Source organism: Anopheles moucheti, chromosome 3, assembly GCF_943734755.1.
Source record: "Anopheles moucheti chromosome 3, idAnoMoucSN_F20_07, whole genome shotgun sequence".
Lineage (NCBI taxonomy): Eukaryota > Metazoa > Arthropoda > Insecta > Diptera > Culicidae > Anopheles > Anopheles moucheti.
In genome coordinates, this window is record NC_069141.1 from 16,722,193 (window position 1) to 16,742,308 (window position 20,116).

Sequence of the window (20,116 nt, forward strand, 5' to 3'; positions counted from 1 at the left end):
ATTCCGTTTGTATTGTACCACAGGTATTTAGCTACATCGCGGCGACCGGAACGCGTCACGAGCAGGAAATCGCTTCGGACATCATTTTACGCATCGTTGACGTCGTTATGCAGAACAAAGCGTCACTCAACAGTCAACAGGTGGGCGAAACTTGCATACAGCTTCGCGTCCTCGCGTGTTTGTTTGTGTGATTTACAGGATTTACAGCTTCTTTTAATACGGTGTGATCATGCTTTCACTTCAAGAAACCATTCAAATCAATGACAATCGATTGAATTAAATTACCCACGGTTAACAGTTTGAGAATTCAGCACGAACAACCCAATCTCTCGAATAGATTATCCTGTCCTATCATAGACACCCTCCCGTGCAGTTCGATCCATTCGTTTCGATGATGGTCCAACAGCGACGGTTCGATGGCTTTGCACTTGCCGGGAAAACTCATCGAACCGTAGCCATAACATCAATCATGAAAATTTATCGAACCGAGCTTGTTCCATACGCGCACTGCAAATCGTTCTGCTGCACAATTTTCCCGCTTTTTCACCCGGAGATTTCATCCATGCGCATGGCTTGTGTGGCCTACGATTCGGTGGGTGAAGAAAATCATTTACCCCAGCTCTTTACCGGATCGGGGCAGTACGAATCCCATCGACAGCATACGCCAATTGGCACACAATCGGAGTCAATTGGAAAATTTTCCTAATTTTACCTCAATTTCCTCTCATTGCCCTCCTTTTTACGCCGTTCAGCAAATCAAACAACTGCAGGACCTGGTACAGGCAGCCGCACTCAATCACGAAACGACGATGGCAGCACCGATTTCATCGTCCTCCTCGTCGGCCCTCGGACCGGTGGCGGGATCCGGCGTGAAGCATGCCGCTTCTACCACCGCCACTCATCAGCTGAACTCGTTCTATTTGTACACGGAAACGGTCAAGGGCCTACCGTTCAATCTGCAAATTTATGGGTAGGTATATTTGATCGGGAGCATTTCTGCACGGTTCAACGCTCCGCATTATTGCATTTACATCGGTTAAGTGCTGGCGAAAGGAACGCTTTTTACGTTCGCATTAAGAACATTTATTGCCCTATCGATGAATGGCAAACATCATGGAAAGTTACGAGGATTGGTTTTTTTTCGCATATCAGACTTCATATGTAAACTAAAACATATCAATAATGAAAGAAAAAAAAAACACTACAATTATTACTCACATCGACTAAATTCCACTTAGTTAGGGATTATGTTCTCGCCGCCTGAAGGTATGCAATTACAAGACCATCACTGAATAGTCTACAATGGGATTGCAATTAGCACTATTTTGCATAGCTTCAGGCGCACATTAAACCATGGCGTGTTTCCTACATTCACTTAGGCTCAACCCATCATTTTTAACTCTTGTTACACGTATTTTTTTCTAGAAACGGTTCTGTTACCACCACGACCGTGAAGAATCTATTTTTATTAAAAACAATGTCGAACCTAAAACAGGCAGTAGCCATTTTCTATCGATCTCGATACACGTAACAAAACCAGCCATTGATTTAAAATGTAAATAAAACACTCTGTCCAGATTCCTGTTCCCACTGTGATTTGTTTCCGATTGTGCAACAGAGCGCATTTTTTATTCCAGAACAGAACACGATTTTTACTATTTTTTTTTTCTCCCTCTATCTCTATCTCGATCTCTTTTGCTATGCAGCGATCAACTCTACTCCGACCAGCTGTACATGGAAATGGATCGTTCCGCTTCACTGCAGGACATCGTGGCCAACGGGACCGTGCTGGTGACGGTGATATCGTACAAAAATCTAACCAGCTTTCTGCCGCGGTTCTATTTTGCCAAAAACAGGTATGGTAAATAAAATGCTCAATAGAGCAGAGTTGCAGAGCTGTTTGCATAATTTAATTCATCGCATGTGATATTAGATAGGGGTATCGAGCATCGAGAGTTTTACATTCTCGTACCTATTAGTCTATGAATTGGTAACTTGATCTACATGTGTAAATAAGAAAAAACTTTTACCGGATAGGTTATCCAAACGTTGTTTGGTTTTGGATGCTTTTTAGAAAATCGTTATCATGTTTTATGAAACCTTCCTAACCTCGAATTAACGATAGCTTTTGCGCCTAAATGTATACTATTTGAAGAACAACACTAAATTTACCTCCGCAAACCCATTAGTATATGTTTGCAAAAGCTCTTTTTTGTTTGCGTGCATCAAATCGCTAACTTTTAACTTAAAATTAAGGAATGCATGGATATATTTTTAAATTACAGACCCTTTGCTATGATATTTTGTTATACACTTTAACATTGGAAAGGACGAACAATTGTTTCAACGAACTTAGCTTTAAAAAAACAACTCCTTTGCGACGAAATGTCATGCTGAGCTTCAGATAATAAGCTGATAAAAGCATCAAATAACCAGCTGGGTTTCGTCATAACCATCGGCCGCATCGACGTGGGTTTACATCCGTTTCCTTGGCAATATCCTTTTCCCATTCCTTCCTGGTACCACCCATGGCGGTAACCCATCTTCTGCTCCACACAGCCGCCCATTTACTGTGCCTACGTGCCCGTTTGTTATTGCACACTTGCATACAAATATGGCAGAAAGGTTTTAAAAAGTATCTTTCACACTAACCACCAAATTTTACTTCATCGGCTCCATGGTTTTCTTCTTCCACCTGACAGCTTCGGCACGGATATCGACTACATCCCGGCGTCCAAAATCATCTCGAGCTGGCTGTACTACGCAAACCGTACCGGGAGCGAGGCGAACCAACCGTTACACGTGCCGCTTGAAGCTGCCCACGTGGAAATCGTTTTCCAGCATGAAAACTCACCCACCACCGAATGGATACCGCTGTGTGGGTAAGTGTAAATACCCCGTCCAACCGAAAGCCAACGACCGGGTTGCAGGGCGTTCAAACAACGTAACGTAACGAAACGAATGAATGAATGTTTTAAAGCGTGATCGTGGGCATGAATGGAAAAATAGAATTATTTACAGTTTTCAGCACCACGTACTAAAGGGTGATGATTTTAGTGCGTTGTATCATGACACGTGCTACACCGTTTAACGTTCGTATATATTTTTTTTCAAAACTGTTGAACATTTCAAAGCTGTCAAGAACCAAAAGGCAGCGTTTTGCTTCTTCTAAGCATCACACAAGTCCCCCAAGAAACCAATCATCAGTTACTTGCCTTACAACCGTAAGCAATATTTTGAACTGCGTGTATGAACGATTCGCTTGTTAGCGATTTTGCTTAAGCTTGGCACGTGATTTACGATCAACAATGGCAATATGGAGCCCTTTCTTTTTTTTTTTTGGAGCGTTTCTAGCATCACTGATTGCAAAAAACCCAACAACCACAACCTCAACAACAGCCTGCTTTGACAGGTATCGCTGGGAAAACAAAGTGCGGCTGCTTTCGACAAGCCACTGGTATAAAAATATATATCAGGGAAAAGAAACACACACCAAACAAGAAGCTGCTAGTGTTTGCGTTCCATGAAAAACAATGAAACCGCTACGACCTTTAAAAGGACTTCAAAAAGGATCGAAGGCAAAAGAGGCGTACCATAATAGCTTGATTAAAGAAAAATGTGTCCAAATCGGGCGTTTAAATGTGTTGATTCAGCTCGGCTTCTAGTGCCAGACATGCTTTTAACCGTTGTAAGCAGTTTGTTTTCGCCGGTGCGACTGAAAGCTGTCAGAAGAGGGAAAAAAACCGCTAAAAACAATATCAAAATAATGTCCCGAACCAAAGTGCCTCGTTTGTGGAAAATATTTTTTTGCAACCCAAAATCCTATTGTGTGTTTTTTCAAACACGTTCAACAAAATACCTTCGCATTCAATCATAACAACTCTTTTCTAAGGTCACACGCAAATATCATCATCGGATTGATCGCTCGTTCTCGTAATGGAGGGCATTGCATAATTTGCTGTCATTCGAGCACCATCGTGCGGCTTGTGCGTTTTCCAAAATCAACGTTGCATAATTCATTACCGTGAATGCTAATTCCACCAACAATTTTACGTAAACGGAGCGGAATACCACGAATTGTACACCCTTTCTAATTAGGAGCCCTTGGCAGCAAAACAGAAATCACCAATAATGGCAATCACTCTCACTCTTCTCGCAACTCTGGCGTAACGTGCACCCCAAAAGTGGGCGATTAAAATTTCGTTATGAAATAATTCCATCGATGAAAGCTGCTCATTTGCTTGAATGCATCATAAGCCTCAATCGGGTTGGTGTGGCAGGGCATTTGTCTCGGGCGTAAGAACGGCCATCGTAACAACCGAAGTACATTTTCCAACTTATTCCTAATCGGTATTACGTCTAGCGCAGTGAGCACCACCCTTACACAAACGAAGCCTGCTTCATTGTGAGCCCTGGTAAAACCTCATTTGCTCTGTGCATGGCAAGCGCGAACTAGAACTTCTTGCGTTCTCGCTGCTTCACCAATAGTACAATCAATTTAGATGATCAACGATTCCACGACGACTTCAGGAGATTTGTATGCTTTCTCAGAAACCCGTCGGGGGAATCGCTTTTGGCCGCTCGCTTTGTACGAGTAGACAGACACTCCACACCATTAATGTTTGCGTCTTGTTCTGCTCCTATTTTTCCTCAGCTACGACTCGAAGGCGACGTTCGAACCAACGTGGCGCACGGATCTCTGCATCACCGAGAATCTGCTGGAAAACATCACTCGCTGCATCTGCCCATTGTCGGGTACGTTCGTGGTCCTGCTAGCGAAGAAGAACTACAACGTGAGTATTTCCATTTCATAGCAAAACATTTCTAAGATATATCTAAAAACCCTTGCCCCGAACCCATTCCCTCACTCTTGTCGAACGCAAAGGTCAATGAGTTCTATTGAACGGATTGTCTGAACAGTAGGAAAAAAGGTCCATGTGTACGAGGTTATTGCCCAATGGTCATGTTGTGTGTTTTTTTTATTTTTGAAAAATCGCACAAACCTCAGACAATTCGGACACAAACGGCAGTACGTTAGCAATAAGTCCATGTCAAGTGCATTCAAGTGGCGGTTTTTTTGTTTGCGCGAGATAATAGTGCACAAGGGAGTTTTGTCTTGATAGAAGAGCAACTGCTTTCCAGTGGGACTTTAGATGAAAACATAAATTGGACTGTATAGTAAATCATTCCTCCTTGTGAAGAATTACCAATTTCAGGGTAAATTGAGAGTAGCTTTTTGAGAAATTATTCCGGAACCTCCTAACGATTTTCTACTAAACGTCAACACGATCGGAAGCAATTGCATTATAGAGAAGGTTCACAATTATTATACAGGGTTTGCGTGCCAGTGTGCGAGTATTGCCATTTTCAACACCATCCGCGCAGAATATGACGTTTGTTCAGGCCAATGTGACAGTTTTGTTATTAAAATGGACACTTTATCTTGAACGGCTAAACTTGTGTTCAAGTCCTGAACTGTTGTGTTGTTGAAGATAGAAACGCTTGTTCTTTACCAAGGTCTGTGTAGGATAGAGGTCGAATAATATAGAACAATTTGACAAGTAGCCAAAAGTTTTTTTTTTTGTTTCATTAGAACGGCCTGGCCGTATCGACTTTATTTTACCACGTAGCCGGATAGTCAGTCCTTGCTACGGGGGATTGGTCCGGTCCGTTCGTGTGAAGACCGGCTCCGCTACCATCATGCAACCGGGCCGCCCCGAGTAGCCAAAAGTTCGTTACACGTGATTTGACGTTTGGACGCCCTTTTCCATTCAAATGTTTTGTGTGTAGTTGTGTTGATTAATCGGGCCGGTCATAGCAACAAGATTTTTATTGTTTTAGATTTGGTTGGAAATTTTGTGTCGCTGTTTTTCGATTTTAGTCCGGAATAAGATCTGCAGATCTTATGGCGATTGGTGTTGGGTATGATTGGTGTTCTAGGCAGGTGAAAAGGCAGAGATTCGGATTTTGTAAAGCGATCATTTGGCAACGAGTAGGTGAGGCTCTTCACATATGAGGAAGAGGATGAGGCTCATCATATCTCCCGGTTCACAGTGCGACGTGAAGGTCCGGTACCGTGTGATCAACCCTTGGTTCAGAACACGAATAGGGGATGACTACACACCACTTTACAAAACCAACAGTTTTCTGTTTTAACTAAAGACATTCAAAACGAAGGAAAACTTTAACGACCAAGCTAATTCTGAAACTTCGCGATACAGTAAACAAGTAGGCTAGACGCAAGGAATCACGAGGGACCAAACGTCAAATGAAATCCAAAATGGCGAACCCCGATCTTGGCTATTATTTGACCTCTATCCTTGGTTCTTTACTCTGTTAAACCCTGTAAGTTAACATAGCTGGAATAAAAGCTGTTGATTGTTTGATTGAAGACTACTAGATCCAAAAAGGAGCTTGAAATCATCGAAAGTCTATTAATCGTGTAAGGTTCCCATATCAAAATTATTGGCATCATACTAATTGCACACCTTCAGGCCACACCTTCATATCAATAAAAAAACCTGTTCTTGAATATTTCACCAGGGATAAAATATGTGCTTTTACTCCAATATCAAATTCCTTTACTCTCAGTATATTCTAAATGACTATATGCTTGTGCATTTGAACTTACCAATGGAGTATTTTGCAATTTTTCTTTTCGAGATGTAATTAATTAGCAACTAATTTTCGTAACATATCCATATTCCAATGCTTGCCATTCATCTGAACGACTTTAATTCTGTATGGCACTACTTCAGCTATCCACAATCAAGAACTATCATTCTGAACAAAGCTATACTTCATCTTCACACATGATTCTCCTTCTAATGCCTACGAAATACTCCAATAATATCACCAAAGAAATTGTTTATCCTGCTGGAAGTAATTTTACAACTCCACGCCACCTATCAGGCCCACACCATTCGACCTTCTTTCTTCACCAATCAGAAATATGTAAGCGGAATTACTTAACTGGAAGACAATAAATTTTCATTTGATTCAGTTTAATGATACTTAAGGCACCATTAGAATACATTCTGCGCTTCAATTTGCTCCCAACTGGAAGCAACATAGCGGTGTGTCACCCACCCACACAAAGCCGGAAAGAAACCATTCCGAAAACCTCCAAATGGCTTTTCCACCGTTTCGCGCCATTCCGGATGTGAGCCGGAATAGAAAAGCGTTTCGGATACAATGGTTGAAAGCTTCTCGTCGGCTGGAGATAAAAATTGGAAACGGCGCCTTCAGCCCGATGAGCTTTCATGGGAGTAGAGATCGCTAACCATAACTGCTACTCTCATCCCGGTTTGCCAACTTGCTCCAATGAGATAGCTGTTGTTTTTGCGCTTCCTCTCGTTTATTTCCTTTTTGAAAAACTTTCCTTACCATTTTCGTTCCATTGGGCGATGAGTTAAGGGTGGCAGCAGCCCGGCCACTCGAGCGTCTTTGGCGAACGCTTCCGGTCCAAAGCCGTCAGACGTATGAGCGTTGCCTTCTGGTGCGGAGAGATTTACGTCGAGAAATGGAAAATAGATTCAAATGGTAGCGAGTTGATTATGCTAGACAAAATATGCTATCCTGCATCTGTTTCAGCGCAATGCGTAACGCTTACAGTGACACTCACAGGTTCCCTTCCCTTGCGTGTGCGTAAGGTCGGTTCAGTCGTTCAAACGCTGTATGTGTCGCAAATTGTGCCCATTTCCTTTTTCCAGCAGCAGGCTGGCATAGAAACACACGCAGACTATGCGGAGGATTACGCGAGCGTGAAGGAATCGGAACGTATCTTAAAGCTTCACGTTTCCCTATCTGTTGTCACTCTATTTATACCAAAACCCGGCAGGCAGCTGGAAGGCAAACGGAAGGACATAAATAAATCATCATTTTCTATTATACATTTACGCACCGTTGGTTGGGGACAGCGTTTGGGTGAGATTGAAATGGCTCGTGAATATATTTGTACATTCAAATTGGTTCTAAAATATGTTGCTGCACTTGTTGTGTTACGATTATACAACCAGGTTCAATTTGCATACGATAAGGCAGGTACAATTAATTTCTGTTGAAATAAATTTACCTTCAACCATGGTGTGGCCGTTCATCCCCTAGCTAAACGAGAAGTGGCGTAGCTCTAGAAACATTTAATATGAGTTAAGTTTAAATTTAAGAGTGAGTGCTTATTATATATGAATTATTTTTATAGCGATTCATCGGCCTATTAACAACTGCATATGGGAATTTCCTTTTTGATTTTGATGAAGCCTTAGTCCTTCGTAGTTTGTAATATTATTTATTCGCGCCTTTTCAAGTGGAAATTTATGAGAAATGCCTTTTTCTGGTTGATATGATAAAGATAACATTTTAGTCTCTCTATTTTAAAAGCTCAACATACAAACTATTATAAAGTGGAATTCCAATTATCCTACTGCTGGTGGGAAGATTCTGATGTGCAAGCTTTCAATTGGTTAATTATCCAACAGCATCAAACCACATGTTTGACACCCATGCTGAAGAATTTAGCTTACAAAGATTCCGGGTAGTCGACGCTCGTCGACTCTAGGAGCTCTTTAACGTTAATAAAAAATGCAAATCTTATTTCCCGCTTTTCGACATGATGCTCATCTACTAGCAACAGTATGCTCCGTACCGTGCAAGAATCTATGTATGGTAATGCGCTACAGCAACCCACACGGTAGGGCAATTATCATAAATTATTACCGTGCGTTTCGCGCGCTGGCTGTGGATACGCCCAAATGTGATTGCAAAAACAAAAAAGAAACATACGAAAGATGGGCCACAAATAGGGCCTCTCCGCCACCGGAACCAACCACATTCGTTGATGACCATCAGCATAAAACACTGAAACGATGATGTTGATTCCGCTGGCAAAAGCTTTCGAGTTTTGCGGTTCGCGTGTATCGGGTGTTGGGTTGTTGTGAGAATACCCCTTTTTCTGCTGGAATGATGATTCATTCGTTGAAAAGCTGCAACTTATACACTTTCCAAAAAGTAAAACAATATGCCCATCTCTTTCCCTTGATCGTATCAATGCGAGAGGAAAAAAAGCGGGAAATCCGGAACCCAAAAAAGGTTGTTATGTGATGCTTTTTCTGACGTCGAAATGAGATTCTTAAGCAAGCGATGGTTTTTATTCCGTCAGCACCCGGTTCGATCATCGTGCTTGGCAACATTTAAAATTATAAATTTATTCCACCATTCCATCGCACCCACTTCACCCAACCACAATAACCGTTCTCGGGGTTTCTTGAAAGGCCATTTTCAATCCGCCACCTCTTCCCGCGTGCACATTTTCCCGGGCAACAAAACCCGACCAACGGTCGAGTGACATTAGTTTCAGATTGGCGCATATTCACCACAGTGGTTCCGTGCTTTGTCACAGCTCCATCACGTCACGTCGGCGACGATGTTACAAAGTTTTTAATGTTCTCCCTTCATCGTTCCCCGACGCGACACTCCGTTCGCCGCCAGTACGCAACTACACAGCGCCAAACGTCAACAGCGACGCCAGCACACTTGTCGATAGCGACCGATGGAGAATGTGACCGGATTTGCTTTTTTCGTTTCACTCTCTCTCTCTCTCTCTCTCTCTCATCTATTGCCTCTTTCCTGTTCGTTCAACAAATTCCTTTTTACGATTGGCAGCATCCTTGACGCCCGCTTCCGGTTACCAGTTGTGCGCTTTCCCGCCGCATGCTTCAGCGGGGGCATGAGGAATTTATGGTCGCCAGCTATAAAATCTTCGATACGACTGGTTTCTTATTGAAAGTCGCAGATTTACACAACGAGTGAGCCGGGGGGGGGCGATTTTTAACGTCTTGCCACCCTGGAGTATTGCCCCCACTCCCCCCCCCCCCCCCCACCCCCCCGCCACAAGCCAGAAATCTGCCAATCTAATCCAATTCATTCAATCCATCCTGCCGGAGGATACGAAATGCCAGCACGGACGGCAGCACCATACACAGTAACAATCGTCACAGTCCGTGCACGGGCATTGGTGTTTATTTCCATTTTTATGTTGGTTTTTACGTGAAATAAAATGATAAGGTTATGGTTTTGCGGATGCCGCCCAGCTTCTATTGTGTCCGGCTCCGGATGCGACAACAAAATATCGATAACTTCAAATGGCTGCCCCGGTGGGATGCGTGGAAAGTGTGTGAGAGAGGGGTGGGGGGAAAGCTCCCGGTAGCGTTAAAAGTTTTGGATTCAAAAGTGCGATCATCGTTATATAAACAATCTTACAGATCGTTCCCGATGGGGCGCACGTCGCATTGTTATTATCGGCAGCGTCTGCGACAACATGCGCTCTTCGCCCGGTTCCATAAGCAAACTGCTTTAATTGTTCATTTAAAGTGTCTTAATTACCATCGGTAAAGCTCCTTTCCCGTATATTGCCCTAAAATGGCTACCCCTTTTTTTAACGTCCCGAATATTCATTAAAGGCCGTTAGACTGCACAGTAAGAACCATAAGCTTAATGAATTCCCTATTAATCACCGGAAAAGTTATAAATGAAATCCCTCTTCTACCTGTTAGACCTCTTCCGGAAAAGTATTACAACCGCTCACTCACACTCTTCAACCTTTCGCACATCCTGCCACCTAGGCATGCGATAGTGTCTACTGTTCAATACAAATTATCTCCATCTTGCTACATCCCTTTGCTCTTCCGGGGTAGTTTGTGCCGGTATTTTCGCCTTCGCCATGATGCCGCATCATCTTTCCCATGCTCATGGTGTACGAAATTAATAACACTCAATCAAGCGCCAACAAACCGGTACGCCCGGGGAAAGGGTTCGTTCAAGTGTTGCACCAGTGGAACGTTTAGTGAATTTTTAATTGCTACCAAATTACTCCCTCCCACTCGCTCTTTGGGCCAATTTCGTTGATAATTCAGTTTGGTTTTGACCGTGGAAATGGAATTTTAAAACATTATGGAAAACACGAAAGTATCATTCCGATGATGCCTGAGCACATCAAAATTAATTGATGTCGTTCTGCTTCTAAGGGGGGTAGAAGATTTTTTTTTTTGTTTCGTTAGAACGGCCTGGCCGTATCGACGGGGTAGAAGATTTTATTAGCTACGGTTTTGAACATAAGAAAACTACGCCTGTGGGATTTGTATTAGTAGCAGAGCATGTCTCCACGTGACAGGACCGGTTCAAAATTCCATTCAGTTTAATTCTAGTGTGTTGTACCGATAAAGAAGAAGAATTCTGTGAGAGTATTTCAATGTAATTAAAGAAAGAAAATAAACCTTAGAATATAGCTAATTTTACCTTACAAAGTTAAATGATTAAATAGTTCTTTACTTACGCGCCTAAAGGTATGCAATGTTTCAATTATTGTCACTGAATGGTCCAGGCCAAATATCCCCTATACCACTAGTACGGTTAAAAAACCTACGTTGAGCCATTTTTAGCACCTCATCACGTACACTCTATACCCATAACCTTCATCCTTTCAACTATTTGAACTTGGGAGTTTTTTTTTTGCCTACACAGGGCCTTAACCACTATTTTAACCACACGCCGAAATAACCCAGCGCATCGGTCGATGCTACGGCAACATTCCAGCTCCATCCTTATACGCTTCTAAATACCACAACATGCCTTTCTATGAAACTTTTTCCCAAAACCATATAACGAGGTGTGAGGCTGTTTCACAAGTTTCCATGAATTGCGTTCAAACGAGAAACGTGAAGCATTATATTCACGCTCTAGCAACAAAAAAGAAAAGGTGGATGTAATTTCACTATACTCCCAGTTGTGAGACCACAATCGAGTGAACGAAATTCTAAACAAACTCACTGTGCACAGACAAAAAAAGGGATTTTTTTTTTCACAAAAACTTTTGCCCACGAATGTTATTCGATCGTTATGCTCATACCGGACGCACTCGCATCGATGCTCGCAAGAGAACTCATTTCCTGAAACACCCTCCCCCCCCACCCTCCAATTCCACTGGCTGCAATATTCCATCCTACTAAGGCAACTCATTTCCATTTGCCATCCATGGTGCGCATTTTCTTCTGCCATTCTATGTGATCCATTTTTGTTTTCTTTCCTTCTAGCCCACTGTGCCGAAGACAACCTCCCGCCCAATACTCGTCGTGATCAGCTGCGGATGTTGCTTCCTGCAGTCGTGCATCGCCTTCGCCATCATGCTGCCGATCCTGTATCAGCGACGGTGCTGTGTGACCTTTTTAAAAATGCAATTCTGCTCCGCCACCTCGATGGCGATGGCCATATTCATTCTCGGCCTGCTGCAGCTGTTCCCGCCGGTAAGTAGTCCCTGTATGGGCGTGTGTGGCACACGGGTCTGATACGTTCCGGGTAATCATCGCATAGATGGGTTTCATTCTTTTTTTTTTGCTTCCCCATGGGAGTGTACACGCAATTAAATTGTAAATTTGGAGCAAACAACCCTTGTTGGTCCTATTGGTCCTGGGACCAAGATGTTTTACTGGTGTTGAAACAATGTATAGTCACGAAGCCGTGAGAGTACTATTAAAAGGGAATTGTTTAGAAACGTTCTAAAATTGTATTTAAATCATTCTAATTTATCAGATGAGCAATTTGCATGAAAGTTTTAAGTTGAATTCACATGAATGGATTACTTTTACTCAAACATGTACGTCATGTGTTGATAACACCTTGATTTATGCAATTCAAATGGCATCTTTTAACAATGTTTAGTAAAATTATTTGGCAGATAAAAGTTTAAAACAGTTATTTCTGTTATTTTTTTGACTATAAAATTGAACAGCAACCTAAATCCTTGCAATCAAAGTTTGACAGCGCCCTTCAGATTCACATTCTTATTTATTTTGGTTCGAAAAACAAATATTCATAAATCATGAATCGTGTACTACGTGTATTATTAAACTATCCTTATCTTGTAGCAGCAGCATGTCATCCTTTCAAGTAAACTAACAAATGTTATCATGCCCTTACCAGCTTCCCTTGTAAATTAATATGTCAACAGATTTTCCATAACCCACAGGACGACACACCGGGCGATTGAAATCCATTTGAAACGTTTCCAAACGCATTTGCAATTTATTTTACATTCTGCAAATAAACGTAACGCATTCGCATTCGTTTGGGGACAGAGCTGTCATCTGCTTTCGATTCCCACACACCGAAAGCTTAGCAGCTTTAACTGGTGATTACATTTCGTTTCAGCAAAATTCGCTTGTCTGTAACTTTCTTTAACCGATCCTGGGGATACATTTTCGTGTCCGTTGAACCTTCGCACTGAAGTGCTCGTGGTGCTGATGGTGCAATTTATGCTTGCCTTCTCCGTTGACTTGCAGTGCAGCAAACATGGTTGCATTCCCCTCTGCACATCCTCTTGCTCTAACCGCTGGCACACCACCGAAACGTAAACTGATCTGGTTGGACTTTCTCATAAACGGTCCCCAAGCTTACCACGGCTGGCGTTTAATAAAATGCTTATAAATAACGAGAAACTTTGTTATCGTCGTTATTGCACCACAACGAGGCCTCTCTGTCTGTCTGTCGCACATGTGCAAGCTGCAGCAGCACCGGCACCAGCCATCCGGGGGAATACGGCACCGGGATCGGATTGCCTCGGAAAGCTAAACTTCGACGGCGTGTGCTGTTGAAGTGCCATTGCTCATGTGCTTGAAATCGCTCCGGCTGGCAGGACGGACAAAAACCGAAACTGCAGCAGCGCGCATGCATTATTTCATGCTCGGAATTAGTTTGACAGCTGTTTTTCTTACCCGGGGTGGGGCCGAGGGTTGGCTTCTTAAGTGTAGCGCACGGTAGCGAACGGGTAGATGTTTAGTTAGTTCCATTTAGCCTCGTTAATAAACATGTTTGCTGGTTCTTGTAGAGACTGCAACAACTTTTTTTTTTCCCACACGCGCTTATCGCCCGAGTAAAACACTGCTCTCGAGTGCACTATCAGGCCCCACTTGAGTGGAACGATTGTACGTCTGCTTCAGCAAATTACAATCAATTAAGCGAAACAATTCACTTATCATCGGAGCAAACCCTCGGCACGCACCTGCCTGCCGGGCAAACATGCTTGTCGGGCCCGAAGACTCTCGACTGTACAAGGCAAAGCAAAACCGTTTCTGCTCCTGCTGTGGCAAGCCTTTTTCGAGCGGTTACCCTGCGAATGGATGCGAGCGTCTCTTTTTGAAGTGCCCATTCATTCAAGAAAGTGTTGCTGTGCCTCTTACTGGGCAAATGGAATGGTAAGCAATCAGGGGAAAAGTGAAACAATGTAGTGTGCAATTTTGCTGTCGAAGTGTCGGAGTGTTTTGTGTGGGTTTTCTTTTCTTTGACCGTTTCTAGGAACTACGAGTGAAGCTGTTTCACCTTCTGCAGAAGAGATACTTCAATCAATTGAATCATAAATTAGAAAGGCTTTCATTTCAAAGGAATTTACTTCTTAAACGACCCAGCAATCGAATCGTTCTTTTCATGGTTCATGTGAAATGGATACTCTTATTGTTTGAAGTGATTTCTTGTTAACTTGATATGAAGTTTTAAGTATCCTTTAAAACATGTCTCAATACGCTTATCAACTCGGTTGATTTAATTGCATACTTTCAGGCTTTTCAAGTTCACACGAAATTCACCTAATGAAATTTTAATAAATATAGGAGAAGATATTTCCATTTATATTACTACTGCCTCTAATAAGGTTCAGAAACAATTAAACACATTTTTTAAACACGAATTGTACGTAACAACAGTTCCCAAAACTGTACCCTTTAAATACGAGCTGTTCTCACCATCCCTTTCGCATTCACCGCTACTACACGGTCACTGTTTGCCGATTAATTTCACTCAAACCGCAACGGCATACCGGTAGTCACTGACGAAATTGGATCAGACCGGAATGGAAAACTTTTCCACTTTCATCGCCCGAGAATTTTCCTAATTCAATTAGACTTTCGAAAGTTTTCACTTTAAAAAATGAACTTGCATCAACACCATTGAATCCGACCCGTTCAGGGGTTCTTAACGATCTGTGCCGTTTCCGCATATTTTTTTTTTTTCGTTCCGCTTTCTGTCACTTTCATTTTTCTACAACTTCCACCACACATATTAGTGGGCAAAATGCTTCGGCAGAGACACAGACCGACGCACCGATTATCCCCAACAGACCAACCGTGGCAGCAAATCGAGCGGAAACTCTTTAACGTGAATGACCTCGAACGATCATTCAACCTTTGGTGTCGTCTGGCCGAAAATCGTGCACATCATGCGGATTGGAATCACCCACAAGCCGAAAGTCAAAGCTATTGACACGGAGTGGTTGAGAAGCTGCACCGTTAACAGCAAACACCAATGTGTTCTGGGGTCGAATGTCTTCCCTATTCATTTGCTACGCTACGCTCGGTTTATTATCAATATCAGTGGTAGATGCTGGCGGCACGGTTTATTATACGAATGAGTTTTAATTGAAAACACCAATCAGAGTGTGATTAGTGCGTGAATTTAAATGATGATAAAATTTAATTCGATTTTTTTTCAAACGCTGAAAACTACCAGGCGCCTCCATTGAGTTTTGCCTATGATACCAAACACCAGGCGTCTCCATCGAGTTTTATTTTCGAAATATAAAAAAAATTAAATTAATATTAATTTTAACATTTGTTTATTTTTTTACATTTGCATTATTTCACGCATTCAAGGTTACGTATTTTTTAATTTGACAAATTTTCTTTGTCATACTACAATTTATTATACTACAAGTTAGGCGTGGTTCTAATCCCTTTGCAATCCACTAGTAGCTGACAAGCATCCACTTGAGATAATTAAAGTTAGATTACAGATACAGCTACAACGTATCCTTTCACGCAGTCGGAAACAGTAGAAATAATTTCTCTGACAACGCTAGCCAACCGCCTATCCGCAGAAAGGAGAAACGTACTACAACTAATTCGCAAAGTCACCCACCCATCTTACCGCTCCCGAAAATCACACTATCACGCTGTTAAACAGCCATAATCGCTCCATAAATGAATGCATTCACACTTCCACTCAGCACGCTCCGAATGTGTCTAGTGGTACGAAACTTCCGCGTCAAGGATTCCGTGACATTTGTCGCTACCGGAAGGATAATGCATCGCTTTCGCTAAATGCACCGAGTGTACCGAGGGCACGAACACACATACACACACACGCACACACAGTTCATGACCATAATGGGGGGTTTCTCCATTGAATTGCCGTAAATTGCGAACTCATGCAGTTTGCATCACGTCACACTAAAGCAAGCACATTTTCCTTGAATGAGTGCGTTCAAAAGTCAACAAGTTGCAAACTGCACTTATGATCGCATGGAACGGTATATTTTCCAGCGCAATTTAGTAAAGTGTTGCCCGCAACAGTACTGATCCAATGATTGTAAAATAAATCTACTGTACATTTTATCACTCTTGCTAATGGGATAATAATCATAACTTTGAATTTTATCACTTAGATTACAAAATATGAAGAAAATGTTTTAAATATTTTCAAATTAATTTTTTGTAAAATCTTAAGCATAATGTAGAGTTTTTGATTTTATAATACGGAATATTTTTAATATACTTACATAGATAATGCAAAACACTAGAATTTCCCTATAATTACCATCGACTTTGAGCAGAATCTAAATTAATTAGGAAAAGATATATAATGACCATAAACATTCGTATAAACGCATCAAATGAGCATTGAAATTCACACGATTTGCAATGAAATGCATGAACACGTGGCGGAAGCGTAGCTGTACGAGACCCTACCTCTTCCTGCGGTGTTCACTCGCTCCAAAGAAGAACATTAATGGTGAACGAGAATAATTGAAAAAAAAACAGCTCATACTCAATCATATAAAAGCCCTTTTGCGTACGATATAATAATGACCACACCATGGCCATTCGGGAGCGGCCATTCCACCTCACTGCATCGGAATGCATGCGGAAATGCTCATAACATTGCGCACATGCATCGCCGGCACATTATCTCAACCGCAGCAAACGGTCACAGCGGAATCGTTCGATCGATTTTAAACGAACCGATCCGTTTTGCCGACCGGTAAATATGCACGGCATGCACTTTCGAGTGCATGCCGTGTTCACGCAAAAAAATATGCGCACACAAACACACGGACACCCGCAAATGGTATCCAATGTAACCGCTGTAGCGGTAGCTTGTAAGCAGCGAGACCTCGAGTTTCGGAAATGTTCGTGCTTGCAGAAAATCCGTGCCATATCGAGCTATCCGGTGACGTTAGATAACTAGCGCAACCTGTGCCGTAAAACCGTTACAGTTCGCATTTTTTCCTTCCCGTGTGTCTCATTTTCCGCCCGTGCCCCCTGAACGCATCCATAGTGGACATAAAACTGCACGAGATAATTCACAGATCAGCATAAAAAAGCATCCATCTCTGTGGCCGCTATTTTCTCCACGCACGAAAAGAACACACACACACACAAATGCTTGGGGGGACGCTATCACGCGTGTCACAACACGTGACCACCGGTCCACTGTATGGTAACGCAAATGTGAACGCATGCTTATTGTCAAAGGTACTGGCGAATTGCAAAAAGGGCATCAGAACTCCACCGTGTTTTATCGGATGGTGCCATCGAATGTGACTATTTTCTCCACCGCGGTACGGGTGTCCATGGGGTGTGGTTCGGAAACAGGACGGATAACGGATGATGTTTCGCGCATTCATAAATAAATAACGGGCACGGGCATAATTTATGCCGTCGTTCAACCGCGGTGATGGCGTTTAAGCCTGTTGCACACACCTTCGCTCATGTGATTTGAGCAAATGGATACCGTGGGCCCGCTGTTCCTCGCTGGCCAACGGAACGGTTATGTCGGTTGCATCTTTCAGGCGGGTAAAATTGAAATCATTTTCAGTGAAACGAAGCGTCCGTTTAACTTTATTCGCTTGCACTGTTTAGCTGTTGCACTGGTTTCCCGTTTTGTGCCATGTACTTTTATCCTTGAGCGTTTACTGATCAATTCGTAGTTGATTTATGAATGGAATATTTAAAAAAAACTGTCATTTATGCTACTGTTTTTTTTTATTATTTTTCATATATCTTTGTTAACTGTTTGCAACTGTCCCATGTTTGCATGGGAATGTTCAAAAATTGCAGAGCAAAACGTAAAATTTATTGGTGAAAGTTTGTAAAGACTTCTCAATAATATTCTGTATTACTTGCAATGTGCTATGCTAAATAACTCGCTCATGAATCCCTGAAAAATCCTAAAACTTTATTTTACCAAGCCACATAGACAACACAATTATACAATTTAATTATTCAAAAGCTTAACTCCGAGCGAAATAAATTCCACTGTTTCAATTACATTTGAACTATCGCTCAATCACAAAGGAATTCACAGTACCAACCCACACATGTCCGTCCAGTGTTGGGTGCTTTACAATTCAAAAACCTCTCAAATATCAACCGGCAAGGAAGTGGATAATCCTAAAAGCTACAGAAATTAGTGTTCCGTTTAACTGTTGACGGTGTTATCGCGGGTCCATCATCTCCGACTTCCACACCGTGACGTCTTAATCTTGCCAATTCCGCTGCGTATCAAGCGTCACGATGAAGCCATCAAAAAGCACCTCAAATCCACCCACTCGGTTATGAATGTTGTGTGGGTCGTTGATCACCCTTTCGGCAAACGGATTCGCTCCCCCCGCGACCCATGGTCAACGCACGGTCAGACAGTCGCTCACACGGGTAATTAACCTTATTAAATATGTCATCCTACCGAATGGGCAGCTGACGCCAGCTGTCTTTAGATAGTTAAACCCAAAACCCACCCGAGGCAAGGATGAACAGCAAGCAAAGAGTTATCTACCGATCCGAAACCATCGGGTGGGTGAGATAAATAAATTAAAGCCGTCACGCATATACCGGTGGATCTGCTGTGCGAAGCTCACCATACCCGCCCTCGGCTGGGGTTGACCTAGCGCGTGGCTTGCATAAATGTGATTGAAAGTCTATTACTTACGTCTCGATTGATGTCACGGTTCAAGTGCCGTTGCAGTCAATAAATCGATCGTTCCGTGCGAGTGTCGTTGACATGCTAAGTCGAGCGTGGAACGGCTGCTGACCAAAGGTAATACACCGCTATTCGACGCTACTCTGTTTCTATGCTGCGTGACACATTCAATTGACTTCAATGAAAATTTAATATTCCACTGTGGAAATGCCAGAACAAACGCACGGCTGCACCGTTTTGATGACCAAAGAGTTGTGTGCTGAATGAAAATTAATGATGCCAGCATCTCCGAACAGAGAGGTTCATTTGTGTGCTGATTAACGATGTATAAGTCATAATGTTGAGCTTCTTTATTGATATGAACATGAAAGAGATAAAATTTATAATTAAAAGCCACACTAAAGGCAGCTATTTATTTATTTTTAGGATGGTGATCGTATTCCTCATTAATTTTTAATAAGATCTTCAAAAAAATATAGTATTACAGTTTTAAAATGGTAATAAAACCAAAGAGCATATCGATTTATACCAACCAGCAGTACTAATTACAAACTTGTCGGAAAACCGCTGCTTGATAAGATCTATCGTTCATTGCAATGTTAAAATTTCCCCGACAATAGATATGTTAATAATACTTGCTTCATAAATCTTGTTCTACTATCGCGAAGAAGATTACAAAATCAACCCTTCAGTCTCTCTGCCATTCAGACGAGACGCTCGCCACAAATCTTCGTGCAATACTCGTAACGGTTTTACAATAAGTTTGCCACCGCACCACAGGCCCATGCATCATAAACCAATCGTCAACTTCTGGCCCCTTGCAATGTATAACTCACCGGTGTGTTTGCCACAGCTGTGATGCTTGCCAGCTAGCTTGCTGATATTCCTTCAATAAATTGCACTTAATTTATTATCCACCAGTAAACACTCCTGAGGTATGCACCATTGTATCATTGTGCCAACACAATCGTCTTGAGCAGCTTTTGGTACGTGTGTGTGCCTCTTGGTTGGATTGGAAGACAAATAAGGAACACACTTGCATCACAATAAGGCAAAGGATGCACCAGGTTTGCCAGATGTTACCACAAAACCATTGTTA

General features: G+C 42.2%; 1 protein-coding gene across 1 annotated transcript in view; it reads left to right on the plus strand.

Annotated features, from left to right (window-relative positions):
- The window catches only part of LOC128303547 (uncharacterized), a 114,022-nt gene that overhangs the window by 75,066 nt on the left and 18,840 nt on the right, over positions 1 to 20,116 (plus strand). The window contains exons 13-18 of the mRNA XM_053040531.1: positions 24 to 140; positions 753 to 970; positions 1,707 to 1,856; positions 2,703 to 2,882; positions 4,655 to 4,793; positions 12,087 to 12,296. Coding sequence (XP_052896491.1) covers positions 24 to 140; positions 753 to 970; positions 1,707 to 1,856; positions 2,703 to 2,882; positions 4,655 to 4,793; positions 12,087 to 12,296 — 1,014 coding nt within the window. The remainder of the gene's footprint in view (positions 1 to 23; positions 141 to 752; positions 971 to 1,706; positions 1,857 to 2,702; positions 2,883 to 4,654; positions 4,794 to 12,086; positions 12,297 to 20,116) is intronic.